Below are 15311 nucleotides of genomic sequence, written 5' to 3'. Positions count from 1 at the left end.
TAACCAAAATCATTTTTTCTTCCAAGTTAAGAAAAAATTGAAATGAGATAGAGAGAAGCGTCTAGTCTCACGTTTGGCGGGATGGAGTTTTCTATCTGAGCATTTCTTGAGCTGATAATTTATGTTATGAAAAGAGCTGGAACTGATCTGACTTGTTGCTTCTGTTGAATATACTATACAATATAATCAATCGCGACATAAACTAACAAGTACTTGGCAACCACGTGCATGTTCTCAGTCATCAATATTTTACATTACCCACCAAGAGCCACACTGTTCTTGCGATGAGATCTGTAAGATTGGATCTGATATTTTGGAGGTTAGACTCCCATTGAAAATGGTGGGATCTGTACATAAATGTCCTGGTTCTTGACCCATTATCTCCTACGAGTGAGCGTCCACCAGAACAATGGCCATTTCAGCTACAAGTTAAACCATCAAGGGACAAGGCTGATGCAGACGAAACAATGCATGTTCATGAAGGTTTTCAATATCATCACCAGTTTCGGCCAATCTGTACATTGCGTTCAAGCAAACCCTTTTGGTCCCAATGCTTCATAAGAGACTAGGAAAAGCTTTGCGCATATATATATTTGCTCTCTTCCCTTATTGGCCATACAACAGAAAGAAAATTACACGTAAAATATCTGTCCAACATTCAAAAGGCTCTCGTGGGGAACATGAAAGATCACACTGTTCTCCCTGCATATCTTCCTAAGAAATGCGTATATGTAGTCGACGGCTATCTTTTTGTAGAACCTCGAGTCCCGCCTCGCCCTCACCACCGTGTTGCCCATTATGTGCACCACGCCTGCATCTCTACAGTTGTTCAGAAACTCCAGCTCGTCCGTTTGGCTGCTTGCCTGACCCGACGACGCCGTCATGTTGTTGGCATGCGCCGGGGACTTGACCGGCACGATCGAGTCCACCGATGAAATAGTGGTGTCGACCGAGTTGGAGGTGCCCCCGCTTTTCATTATGAGGCCTTCCCTTGATCTCTCGGTTTGCTGCCCATATAGACTGTACTCATCAGAGTCTGAACACCCTTCCATCATCGACTCGAGCCGAACGAACAAGAAGAGGTTATCAAACAGCTTCTTCTCGAAATCGTCATCCTTTTTGTGGAGGTCTTTATATCCATATCTCGCGACACACCGGAACATATGAAAACTCTTCGGGCCAATTCTTTTCACGAGGAACCTCTCTTCTTCAGGGACTGTGTACACAGGAAGATATTTCACACAGACAAACACCACCACGGAATGGATAGCAGGGAGGTTGGTGATGAAATGGGAAAATATGTGTGGGACGCCACTAGCGAGCTCGGTATAGACGAGCCCAATTCCAGGCACTCGAACCAGTCCCAGGCTTGGCCCGAGCCCGAGGATCCATGCCAGGGAGACCTTACTGTGCATCTCGAACTCGTATCGCTTCACTGTTCCGTAATGCCAAACATACATAATGACAAGAAAAGCTGCTGCAATCACTAGAGGGACCCATCCGCCTTGATTGACCTTGAAGAGCACGGCGGAGAAGTACGTGCACTCCACCACCAGCGACAAACCTGTGAAGATCAGGACCAGACTCCAGTGGCAATGCCATACCATAAGCATGATCAGAGTCATAAGCAAGGTGGTCGCAAGCATGACTATTACCACAGCAGTTCCTGTTAATGTTGCGCGAACAATCTATCAGGATTTGATTATAGAATGAAAGATGTATGACAATTACGAGATATTCTGGTAAACTTACCGTAGGCGTTTCCAATTTGGCTTTTATTCTGAAACCCAGCAGTCACGGCAATGCAAAGAATCATCAAGATCCAGTTAATATCTGGAATATATATCTGACCCAAGAACTTCTTCGACGTATGAACTACTTTGACTCTGGGGAAACAGCCTAGTGCAAGTGCCTGCTTGATTATCGAAAAAGTGGCGGATATTGTGGCCTGACTTGCAACTATAGCCGCTAACGTTGCAATGATGAATACTGGCCAATAGATGCTATCTGTAAAATGAACGGAAACTAGCGTTAATAGGAAAAAAATTGTTGTAAAACCAGAAGAGTGTTTTTCAAATCATGAGTGTGAACATCCCGAGAGACTGTGTATCCTTGAAGACAATAATAAAGGTACATTGCGCAAGTCCGAACATCCCCTTAATTAGATCTTGACTTTGCACACTAACAGGTTTCCGAGTCTTGCAGACTTCTGCTTGAAGTACTTGGAAACACTTGCTCACAACTAACAGCAGAGACGCAGAAATCTGACGAGGCAAAAGCCCTCTGAAACTGGCTATAATTTGTTTGTCGATTTTTTAAAACTTAAAAAAGATACATACACATTTCCTGTTTTTGGGAGATTAACAAGCAAGTCCTAAAACTTGTCACAATAATACACCTGATTCCTAAAACTGTCATTCCGTACATTCAAGTTTCAAAAACTTACAGCTTTGATGCACTTGAATCATTTCGTTAACTACGTCAGTTTTAAGTAAACGGAAAGTACCATGCGGCTCTTTTATGGTATTTGTCAATCTTTTGTAGCTGTTAATAAAAAAAAATATCACGTAGATTTTCCATCCACTAAAATTACCGAGTTAACAAGAGGATTAAAGTGGACAATTGTGAGAAGTTTTAGTAATTAAATGCACAAAATACAAAATTTACGACTTGAATGCATCGTTTTAACGATTTTTAGGATTCCAACTATAATTGTCCCCCCTTTTTTTACTTAAGTAAACACAATGAGTCCCGTTGTCCATCTATAGTTGCACTGAACATTCTTCAACAGAAAGACTCGTCTAAGATTATACCTTGACAGTGTATTCACTTCTCAGGCACAATTTCATTCGTAAAAACAGGCCAGAGTGCTTGTGGCAAACCTGGAATTGAACGATAAAATGCATCACTAACATGCTCCTTGTTCTTCATCAAGTACGCAGCTTGTCCTGTGTACGCTAAAAGAAGGCAAGGAAAGACTACTACCGTAAAAGCAATCTGTATAGCTGACACTGGAAAATGGGCTAGATCTGCAAAGAGGGCTTCGGTTCCTGTCATAGGATCAAACAGTATGACGAAATATCTGGTGCAACTAGAGCATCTTAGGTGTTGGCAAACAATAAAGTGAAGAAGGTATTTTAGGTAGCTAAAGAATAATGTATAAGCTTACCTGTTATGCAAAGCATAATGCCTCCAAGCGAGGTCCAACGATCCCTTCCTCCCCTTTTAAAGTATCGGTATATGTACACAGGGGAAAAAGCTCTCAGCACACTGCTATCGTATTTGAAGATGTTGACTATGCCAATTGCACCAATTAAAATGAACCAAAGCAGAACTACCGGGGCGAAGAGCCAACCAACTTTATCCGTACCATAATGTTGCATGCTAAAGAGACCTACTAATATTATGACAGCCACGAGAACCACGACATCTGTGTCAATAAAACCACAAACCCTTTAGAAAATTGGAAATCGATAGGCCAATTCAATGATGTAGTCCAAGAAGTGAGCTGTACCATTGCTCATGCCCGGATGATCTACCTTGATCCCACCAGCAGCCGAAAGAACTGCTTGAAAACGGTTGCATCAGAAGTGTCAAAGTAGATTTGTAGGCACTTCTTTAACATAAAAGATGTACTTGACTACAATCATGTGCTATCATTTTGAATCAGGCTCAGGCGGCCAATTTAGTTAGACAAAGCTTAAAAAGGTAAAAGAAATAATCAGACGAGGAGTGACAACATACAACCACCACCATATAGGACACTTTTAAACCAATGAAGGAGGGGAAAAAAAGCCGAGCACATCTAGTTAGTAAATACAGACCTGTGCCGAAAGGAAATAGGAAACATTTGCTGGCCTCCTCAGATTAATCATGGCAAACCAGACAGTTCTTTTCAGAAAAAAAAAAGAAAAGAAAAAGAAACATGATACCCATTTTATTACCATTTTCATTGTCAAGTATAAGGAAGCCATGGGCTGTAAAGTACATGCACGCACTTATGCTGCATTCTTTTGAAGTTGAAACAAATGCAGCATAATGCACATGCACTTCAATAGCATGGTATAAAAAACCAGTAAATTTTCTGATGTTTTGACACTTATACAGCATAAGGAGATCATGTCTCCACAAGCAATACTGTACTGGAGGAGTGGATCAACTTTAGTTGTTGTCCTCAAAAAAGTGGACAAACAGTATTGCGCGGCATATGGTTTCTGGAACTATCGATCCTGCAGTAATAAAGATTTACCTGATATAGCTGGGGTGAAAATCCCATCGCCGATCACCATGCAAGTGCCCACAAGGACGAGCATAAGAAGCATATTCTTCCTGGATGCATGTCTTTCCAACCATCCCTTGGTCTTTGCAGCAAAGGATTTCTCATGGAATGTGGTGCGGCTATATGTCGTTAGCTCCTCATCAGTCCTATGCTGGTTTGGAATTGTTTTGATATTCGCATGTCGACAGAGCAATGAGTAAAGAGCGAATGTTCCACCTACGCAACGAGGAGGATGGTCACAATTACAGCACTGAGCATCCTTAACATGTGTCTTGGTCCATCCCTTTGTCAGTGTCAAAAACAGTGAACTACTGGCTGCTAAAATGATATCCACTTACCTTGGCCATTGTCATTCGCTCTGCACACCACAAAAACATACTTGAGGAGAGGAATGAGAGTAAGAGAATATATGATCAGCGATAGAGCTCCAACCACATCTTCTGTATCGTCTATCCCCTTTGGAAATGTATTATAAAAGACATACAAAGGGGATGTGCCAAGATCCCCATAAACCACCCCAAGACTTTGGAATGCAAGCCGCAGAAGCAACAATGCCGAAAATTTCTGAAGTGCAAATCAAGTCAACTGCCAGAATTAATCGGAAAACCAGTGGATGATACACGTTTTGCATCATTTATTTACTATGGGCCTTAATTTATAGAAACTGACTGATGAGAACACGTCTTACATCCAAGATTAACAAAAGAAGAAATGATAAACTAAGCGGATGAAGATCAAATGGGAGCAGAAAAAAGTTGTCTATGCACACCGCAAATTAGTAAAAAGGTAAATAGAATATCCCAATCTTTGCAATAGAGAATATTAATTGAATCGATATTTTGCCCATTAAAGCAGTTAGTCCTCTTCTCTTAAGCAATAAAGTATACGCTATTTGGAAAATGTTGAGAGATCCCAAAATACCTTTTCTCTGTACATGTTTCTGAGCCTACCAGCCTCCTCATCCATAGGCTGATCAAGCTTTTGATCCAAAACCCACATGCCGCCTTTGTTTTCAGCTTCATCGTCCATTTCGACCCTTGAAGCCATCTAAAACTTTCTGCAAAGGACTTTGCCCTCTTCACCCAGCAACTTATGCCACCTCCAAAGTAACCGTTTCAAATTCTACTGCTTGTGCAGCTACTCTCACCTATGTTGACACCCGAAAAAGACATGCACTCACAAACCCAAGGACCAAAATCTTCCCCTCGAAGAAGAAGGTTGGAATCAGTTGAATCACTTGGGATCAAGCATCAAATGAAATCTAATGGTCCAGCTGAATCAAGAATTAAAACTTCCCCCAGGAAATCTAAAGCAGGAATTACGACCAAATAAACTAGCCAACCAACATCACGGGGTAGTAGATGGTGAATCAAACCCCATTCATCCGAACCAACCCTTTTCCAGCACAAATGTTGCAACAGATTTCCAGGAAGCAATCAACCGAGCAAGAAAGTCGAGCGCAACCAATTCAAGCAAAGAAACTTGAAGCTCAAACTGATGCTAACAGCCTCCTATGAAACAAGTCAAGAAAGCATAATTCCGCAGCTTGAAGCTCCGAGTCAATTACAAACAAGCTCCTCCACCAAATTCGAGCAAGGACCCTGGAGAACGACCCGGGGCTGAAACACCCACCTCGAGAAAAAGAGAAATGAAACAGGGGAGACGGATACTTCTCCTGTCCTCAACACAGGAAATTATCAAGTGGGGTCAGCTCAACCAAATGATTCCCAACCTCAGCCACATGATGCAGGTAAAATCGTTCTCGAAACGCAAGTCGGCTTTCAAGAAGGAGAAAATGGAGGCCGTGACAGAAACCGATGGAGATGCAGTAAAACAGAGCAACTCCGTGGCTGCAGAGTCCCCTGAAACTTTACTTTTTTTTTACTTTAGAGAGAAGCCACGCCCGCCTCCCTCCCTCTCTCTCTCTGGAAGAAACGAGCAGACAAAACGTGGCGCCGCCGAGAGAGATGAGCGTGTAAGCACGTTTGTGTTACTTCGCTGATTCCCAAGTGGAACGCGCTTGTGCTATTAATTGTGCAGTGTGATTTATTATAACGTGGACACGTTTTTAGGGAGCAGTAGCATTACGTTTCTTTATTTTCTATCTTTATTTGTGCACAGGAAGCTTTTGTGGTGCTGTCATGCTGTGTGCCCAACTAGAGGGACCCTTGACATGCAAAAATTCCAATGACCAATAATGGCATTTATTACCCCACAACCGAGAATTCCCGGGGTGGGCCAATAAAACCGGTGACATATTTAATTTTTATTTATTTACCGTTAATGTTTAAAATGAAATTGAAGATGTTCTTGATAATTAGTGTAATTTTAGAATTAATGAGTTACGTGTAACATTGTAGATTTTACGGAGATTTTTTTAATTTGTGGAAAAATTTGGTCGGAGTAAGCAAGTACTGTTGTGTTTTGAATTGTTCTTGTCATATTTCTTACGTGCATATGTAACCGTAGTAGCTCCAACCTTGAAGGGACTTCCTCTGTGAAATGAGAGACGGATTAGGATGTTTTTTTTTTTTCTGTTTGGTCTAGATGGTCCGGGTGGACGATTCCACACCTGGAACGGGAACCTGACCGAAATTCACCAATTTCAATTTTGTGAGATTAGGAACCAGACCGGTACCCTCGAGAACCGCCCAGAACTGGCCCGTCGAGGCTGTTTTCGGTACGGATGGTTCCTTTTGCGCACCCCTAGTATTTTATGATTCTACAAATTTACAAGACACTTGGTTTTGATTTTTTTTTTTCACTTTTCTCCAATTTTATCGCTTGAACTTTCCATTTGGAACAAAATATCTTAATTTTCCAAAAAATATTTAAATCTAAATATTAACGTGTATAATCATATACAGTTCTTTGATTATTTATCCAAACTTAAAAGTATTTTTATTTTCGGAAATTTGAGAAAAAAGTAATGACCAAAAACTGTAATTAATTTTTCACGCACGTTATTACGAACTTTTCAATTCGACTATCTTTACCAAAAAAAAAACTTTTCGATTCGACTAGCCTCCATGGATGTCACGAATCGCCATTCCAATGCATTGGGTAACTAGGATATAATCCGTAGAGTGACATGCGTGGCCCCTGTAATTATTCTAAGTACGAGACTTCGCGATTCATATAAAAAATCTACCCGATTCAAAATCAAGCGCTCGACTAATTATTCGATTTCCTATCTATGTTGCTTTTGAATGCTAATAACATAATACATTTATATTATATCTATAAGTCTGTCAAGCATTCGATTAAGGGTGCGCTTGTTACCCGGAAAACGCGATTTGAAAAATATTTTCCTAAAAATGATTGCTTGTATCGCTTACAAAATGAATTAATAAAAAAATTTCATCATTCACGTAAATCTTAAGCAATAATTTGGTGTCGGTAATGAAAATATTTTTCATTGACCAACTATTTTAAGCAATACGAGCGACCATTTTTAGGAAAAAAATAATTTTAAAATTATTCATTTTTCCGTTAAACAAACGGAGCCTAAGTTCATCTTTTCAAAAGCGGGCCATCTTGTGCTGCATATTGATGGAACAAATCCGTGGATAAGAAATCGCACGGATGGAAATGAAGATGAGATTGTAATTGACGGAACCGCGAATTGGAACAAACTTATGAGGAGTTCAATTTTTAATGAACTTACTTGCTCATCTTTGCTTTGACGTGGAATTTCAACTTTGATAAAAAAAAAAAGATGTGGAATAATACTTGATATATTCTTATCTTCATCAATATAAACAATAAAGGGAAAAATCTTCTTCTTGTCTTCCATGTGCTCTCAAGTCTTTCTCTAATCAAGTCTTCATAATTACCATTTGTCTAATTACATCCTTACATTTTTACGAATTTTCTAATCAAGTCTCTCCGATACCAAACTCCAGTCAAATCCAGTTAATATGGCCGTCAGACATAATTAGGTCTCTGCACCCGTGCCGCTCGTTTATAGAAAAAAAAAATCATAAGGGATTTACTCCCTATATTCTGTTCCTAATTTACCGTAACTTCATTATGGCGAAACCCACTGTCGGAGATAGCCGATAGGCAGAGGATCATCGACTTTCGCCGCCCGTAGGGGGCCGTGGCCTTGGCAGGTGGACCGGCGGCGGCGGAGGGGAGGTGCTCTCTCCCCTCTCTCTTCCCTTTTAAAATTATACTTTTACTCTCTCTTGTTTTTTTTTGTCTGAAATAGCACGTCATATTAATTGTTGGACATAGAGTATTTAGTGAAGAACCCGATCCCACGAATAAAACAAGTCTTGAAACTTTGATTGTGGAAAATTTGAGATAATATATTATTCCATAATTAATTAATTTCTCATAATTTAGACAGATTAATCATAAATTTTTAAGCGATAGGATTTTCCAACTACTGTTCCATAATTTCATAGGTGAAGATTGCTTTAATTTGAGGAGAGAATTAATTCTTTCAATGGGCGACCGCTTCATAAAATATTGAATTAGCAACTTTAATTAGTAAAGTTCATGTTCGCATAAGAGAAAGAAATTAACGCCAAAATTATTTGACATTTTATTCTCTCTCTTTTTAACGAGCATTTTAACTTGAACTTCGCGGTCGCGCGGATATAACGTTTAGCTTACATGTAAAGCATAATGATTCACGCTCAAAAAGTTAACAAAAAGAATGTTGAAAGTTAGCGACCGTGGTTATAAATAATAAGTATGCTTGAGAGAACATACACTTATCATTTTCTTTACGCAAGAATATATTTCAGAATTTACCTATAAGTCGTTTCATGTGAGCAGTGATAATTAAACGGGTTTTGTTTTGTCCATATTTTCAATTATGTGCAAAACCCAAATGGTCTGATTTTCTTTTCTTCTCATCAATCGATCATATAATACACATCGCCCAAAATAAATATGTAAATTTATTATATTTGTTGGAACATATTTTAAGCACTTCTAGAACTATATTTCATTTGATAATAACGTCCTAGGTTTTCATCACCTAATGAGATTAATTGGCGCTGCTTTGTCATCATATAATCTCTTGTGCGAAATTGGACTCATTCAATGGGTTGATGGTTGATGACGTGTCTGGTGGACGATTGCAATAAAAATTTTGAACCTTATGCATTTAATATTATATGCACACTCAGGACATCTAAAGTTCCCGTTGATTAAACTTTTTTAATCTCAAATAATTGATATGGAATCCACTTTGATCACATCACTAATCTCTCGATGGTATAATAATTAAAACCAAAAGTATGCACTTTTTTTTTTATGTCATTTCCATTTGGAATTAGCAACGGGGACAGTCTGGCTTTTAAGAGGACTTGTGGAGAGCTGGGACCATTTTCCTATAGCACATGTACCAAGTGCCAATCGTATTCCTTGTACAGTGATGTGTGTGTGGACTCCTCCTCCTTTTTTTTTTTGGTAACCGAGGTGTCCGGGCCAGCTTGCGTGCACCTCGACTATTCCTCGGGAGAGACTAGCACGGCAACCCACCGCCATGGCCCCCCACTTAAATCACAAGTGCTCAGCCGGGGAATCGAACCTGGGACCAGTGCGCCTAACCACACAATCCCAAGTACGCCCTAACCAACTGAGCTACCCATGGGTGGGTTGGACTCCTCCTCTTTCATTTTCAGCCAACCGAATATTCGTTTTAATTCAATTTTTTTTATGGCAAGAGAAGTACATATTCCAAAAAAAATATTTGGCAAGAGAAGTGCATGTTCACTGACCAAAAAAAAAAAAAGAGTAAATGTCCCAATTTATAATTAATAGACAAAATAGATTCCATTGACATATCTTCCTTCAATTGTTGGGATGCAAATTAATTGATTTGGGCATTCGCCAAAACTCTTATTTACAGGACTATTTATCGAAAAAAAGATTTCATTCGTTTATCAAAATAATACCTGAGAGGTACATAAAAGGCTTTCAAGCCTTGTTCCGCAATTATCTAAGATTTACAAGACTTATTTGCAAGACTCGCGATTAAGCAAAAAGATCCAAGCTTTTACGTGGACAAATTTGCAAGACTAATTTGGTGGGCGTGCTAATGTTTGTAAAATAGATTGAATGGAAACTTGTAATGTGCAACGCATTGGTAACAATTCAAACCACAATTGTTAATGCAAAACTTGTTGATAACTTAATCAGATAAAAGTTGGTAAACATTTGGTAATTTCTAAACAAAAAAGTTGGTATATTTAAACGGTTGACAAGTAAATGTTGGTAATTTAATATAAATGTTGGCAAGTAGAAGTTGGTAATTTGACATAAAATATCGGTGGATTTAAAAAGAAAAACTAAATAAATGTTGATAAGCAGCTTAAACTGAAATTTGATAAATCAAAACTAGTGGGTAGATAGTAGGAGAAAAATCTAGTAAATGAAACAAATAAAATCTTGATTAATTTAATGTGTTTGTAAGAGAGACAAATAAAAGTTGGTAAACCACATAACAAATTATAAATTAAAGAAATAGCAAAAAAAAATGCTGGTAAGTAACTCACGTGAGAATGCGCATCCCAAAATTAAATGGTAACTTAATCTTGAAAAAAAGTTGGGGTTACCGAAATGAAGATTTATAAATGCAAATAAGGATTGATAAATATAAGGTGTTGGTAAGAAAGATAAATAAAATTATTAAATGATAAGGTTAGTTGATACTTTGTAAACTGTCAAATTAAAAATAATTTGTATTTTCGTTAAACTGTCTATAATTCACCGGTAGTTTACAAAGAAATCGTATGACCGAAACGGTTTTTACCAACCGTTTTTTACCCTTACCAACTCCTTCAAAAATCTATCAGTCGGGGAAAAAAATATCCATCTTTATGCAAACGGAACATCAGAATCATCCAACTTACATTCGTGAGAAAATGTAATATTATATAAACAGACCTTTGGCGTTAGATCGAAATATTTAATAAACAAGTCTACTTTTTGTTTTTGTCGAATAAACAAGTCTACTTTTTTCTATAAAAAAAAAAAACAAGTCTACTTCAGTGGTTGGAATAATGGTCGATCCAAACTACTAAGGAATCAAGCCACTCGGATTAAATAATTAATCATGATTAGCCTTGGAAAATTAAAGTACTATTGGCATGCGTGATGTAGCCAGACATTATTGCTTCCACGTGTGTGGGAGAGAATTTCGAAGGAGATAACTAAATGAAAAGGACAAATAATGTCAATTTCTTACTTATTTATAAATGCTTTGTAGATTTCGTTTGTTTCGCGAAAAATAAACGATACAGAAAAATGTTTTCAAAAAATTGATCGCTTGAAACAATTAGTCAATGAAAATTATCTTCATTACCGATACCAATTTATATATAAACATTTTCGCGTACCGTGAAAATATGTTTCGTTCATTCATTTTTATAAGCAATACAAGAGATCATTTTTTGAAAAATATTTTTCGAATCATTCATTTTTCGCAAAACAAACGAAACCTAAATATAAAATTTATTTGCATAATCTCCATTAATTTTAGATTAGACGAAAAGTATGATCGTTTCCCAACCGGCTCGAGAGTATATAGCAGCTCGAGAGTATATAGCGGACGGTGCTGCTCTGCTCTCCGCGGGTGGTATTCAGGGCTGGCCGAGGGTTAGGAGAAGAGGTTGGTATCATGAGCTCGTCGGTCCATCTCGTACAGTGTACGACATACACATCTAGGGTTTCTAAGAAGCTACGGCTTCAATGCTTGTCGGATCTACTTTTGGAGATAACACACTTAATTAATGCTTACAACTTACGTAGGCTTTTCATATTCATCATGATCATCATTATTGCTAATACTATATACACAAAGCCACGTGGCCGACAAAAAGAGGGGCACGTAACCAATTTAACCACAAATGCATCTATGTACCCCATCACCTTCAGTTGAATGTAGCACAATCCTAAGTTCAATTATTGTGAGCCGTGATCGTGACTATAAGCCGCCGGTCCAACTGCGATCGATTTCGAATATTTATTTCCTTTTCGACGAAGATTGCTTGTGATTAGGATTCATTTCAATCTTTCGCCGTCTCATGATCCAAAATCACGTGGCATGGGACATGCACATCAGCTTTATTGATTAAAGTCAATCTAATGATGCGCCACGCATACGATTCACTATTGAGATTCAAAGAATTTGGGATTTTTTGTGCAAGCACGACCCTCGTTCATTTTTTTTTTTTTTGATGACCGAGGATCCGTCATCATTCTCCGGGGACGAGCCCGCACAGGTAATCGGGGCGCCTATACCTCGGGGGAGACTAGCCCAGCAACCCACCGCCAGGGCCCCTCACTTAAATTACGGAACCGCGTGGGGATTCGAACCCAGAACATCTGAGGAGGGAAGAAAAGCGCCCACCAACTCGGCCATGCGCAGGTGGGTGACCCTCGTCCTTTCGTAGAAGGAGAATTGAACTTATCGATCACACTAAAAATCACAGAAAAATACAATTTTAGTTTTGGAATTCTTGGTAGAAAACAAGCCCTTTATTTGATGACTATAAAATGGTATTATTAGAAGAGAACAAACAGTCGATAAGACAGGGTCGAGGTCATGATCTCTCTACATCATAAGAGAATAATGCATCGTTCGATCTCGAACAAGAAAATCACACTTGCGGGATTCGAATGTGTTCGTTTAGGATTGGAACTATACAGAAAGATAAGGCCAAAATTTTCTGGAATGGGTGGAGATTATTATGATTTTTGCCTTTTCAATTTTTAGAAAAATCAAACACTCGACCTTTTCCGTGCGTGACTTTCTCAACAGTAAAACCAAAATAGAAATACCGTCGCCAATATAATAATAATTTATATTTTAAAACATTTGGCATTGATCTCAGAGAAAATTCAAAGAAGGGGCTCGAAGTAAAATCATTTTTTCAAATAAGGGCTTGAAGTGGACTCTGTCTCAAATAAGGTCATGAAGTGCCTTCATTTTCTCAAATAAGGATATGAAGTGAATCTTATTTCAAATAAGGGCTTGAAATGGCCATATCAGTATCAAAGAAGGACCTAACCTCACTGGCCAAAGGATATTTTCGTCTTTATTTTTTTGAATTCTTTTCTTTTTTTCTTTCTTTTTTCCTTTTCATTTTCTTTTCCTTTTCTTTTTTTGTTCCTCTCTTCCCTCTGTCGGCCTCAGGCGGAGGCTGCCCTCGTTAGCGTTGGGCGAGGGCCGCCCTTGCCGGATTTGGCAAGGGTCTCCCTCACCCGCCTAGCCCAGCGCGAAGTGACTCTCGCTCGACGCCGGCAAGGGCAACCCCCACCCTCGCCTAAGTTGCCCTTTCCTGCGTCGAGTGAGGGTCGCCTCGCCTAGACTGGGCAGGCGAGGGTGACCCTCGCCAGATCCGGCGAGGGCAACCCTCACCTCGCCAGCCCAGGCGAGGCTGGCCCTTGCCGGATTTGGCAAGGGTCGCCCTCGCCCGCCCAGCCTAGGCGAGGTCACCCTTGCCTGATGACGGCGAGGGCGGCCCTCGCCTGAGGCCGGCGGAGGTCGCCATCCAAGCACAGTGACATTGGGAAGGGAAGAAGAAAAAAGAAAACGAAAGTAAGAAAAAATAAAAAATATATACTTATAATTTTTTTTACTAAAATACCCCTTTTTCGACGACGGAATAGTCACCGGCCGGCCAAATGTCCTTATTTGATATGATTTGGCTATTTTAAGCCCTTATTTGAGACGATTTAGCCACTGAGATCCTTATTTGAGACAATATCAACTTCAGACTCATATTTAAGAAAATGACTCCACTTCGGGTTCGTTTTTGAAATTTTTCCTTGATCTCATGAAGTTTCGTATGGTATTCGAATGCTCGAGAGCGGTACGCCCTAAATTTTTCACATCTAATTTGATTTGATAGTATACTCATATGTTCACTCCCGTCGCATTATACCTAATATTCATTTGAATTCAATTTTTTTCGTTTTTTCGTAGGAGAAATATATTTTCTATTTTATAATTAAGAGATAATATGATAACGTGGACAAGATTTCATGTCAGCCGTCTATAAATCTGGAAAGAAGATTGGGTGTGAGATAAGATCGATTCCTTGAACATATCTTCCTTCTAATTTTGGGTTGCAAATTAATATATAAAGGATTTGATCGCTCCAAAAGATTTGCCAAACTCAAAAAGAGTAAACTTGCAAAGCTAGAAGAAACTGCACTATGTATATAGACAAGTGAGGATTCCCTAATTAGATATAGATTAGCACAATTAATTAGTAACTTCCGATTAATGTTGTTACCAGAGATCGGTTTTTTCCGATAGCATAAGTATTAGGCTAAAACTCCTTTAACCCGATAATACATTAGGAAATTCCACATTCGATTATCGCACTTCACCTTCTTATTTTCTTTTGCATGAGGTTTTTTATTTGAATTAAGATATGTAACGTGAATAATTTGTTCCTAATCTTTCCATCAGTCATATAATGACTTTTAAACAATGTACAAGATCGAAACATTTAATAAAACATGTCTACATCGGTGGTTCGAATAAGATAAAAGCACAAATAATTCTATAACTTCACCGATTGATTAAAGAAAGATCAGATCTAAACATAAAAATGGCACATTATAATCGAACTTGGTTAACTTTAGGTACATGTCCGTGCGAATCCTAGGAGCTAGCATCCGACTTGGCATCGCATTATGGTCGCAATAAACTAATAAGGAATCAGGAATCATGATTAGCATTGATAAATTAAAGTATTATTGGCACACGTGATATAGTCAGATGTCAATGCTTCCACGCGTGTGGGAGAAAATTTCGAAGGAGATAACTAAAAAAAAGATAAATAATGTCAAATTGGCTTATTAATAAATGATTAAATGTAAGATAGTTTGCATAATCTCCGTACATTTCAGATTGAAGGAAGTATAAAGGGCCTACCATTATTATCATTAGTTTAACCTGGTCATGATTATTGCTAACAAAATTAAAGGTTACGTAACCAATTTAACCACCATTTTATCTTAATCTTAAAGTCAATTACGGTGAGCCGTGATTGTGACT

At 38.7% G+C, this 15311-nt stretch overlaps 1 protein-coding gene across 1 annotated transcript; it reads right to left on the bottom strand.

Annotated features, from left to right (window-relative positions):
• Window positions 1-454: 454 nt before the first annotated feature.
• On the bottom strand, window positions 455-6031 carry LOC115686368 (potassium transporter 10-like). The gene is made up of 8 exons (XM_030611638.2): window positions 5201-6031; window positions 4618-4843; window positions 4250-4495; window positions 3515-3565; window positions 3170-3430; window positions 2883-3050; window positions 1753-2007; window positions 455-1666 (listed from the first exon to the last, which is right to left on the bottom strand). The coding sequence occupies exons 1-8, from the start codon at window positions 5324-5326 to the stop codon at window positions 633-635; spliced, it is 2367 nt and encodes a 788-aa protein (XP_030467498.1). The 5' UTR covers window positions 5327-6031; the 3' UTR covers window positions 455-632.
• Window positions 6032-15311: the final 9280 nt, after the last annotated feature.

Source organism: Syzygium oleosum, unplaced genomic scaffold (genome assembly GCF_021117445.2).
Source record: "Syzygium oleosum isolate NSW1041296 unplaced genomic scaffold, Sole_v2.1 Sole_v2.54, whole genome shotgun sequence".
Taxonomy (NCBI): Eukaryota; Viridiplantae; Streptophyta; class Magnoliopsida; order Myrtales; family Myrtaceae; genus Syzygium; species Syzygium oleosum.
Note: the sequence above shows the minus strand (reverse complement) of the source record. Positions and strands in the feature narration are given on the sequence as shown.

Coding starts and splice junctions, on each gene's coding strand:
- LOC115686368 (XM_030611638.2), bottom strand. CDS start 5,326: ATGGCTTCAAGGGTCGAAATGGACGATGAAGCTGAAAACAAAGGCGGC. Junction 3,566..4,249: donor TTTCACCCCAGCTATATCAG/GTAAATCTTTAT, acceptor GTTTTCAAGCAG/TTCTTTCGGCTGCTGGTGGG. Junction 3,431..3,514: donor TCATCCGGGCATGAGCAATG/GTACAGCTCACT, acceptor TTATTGACACAG/ATGTCGTGGTTCTCGTGGCT.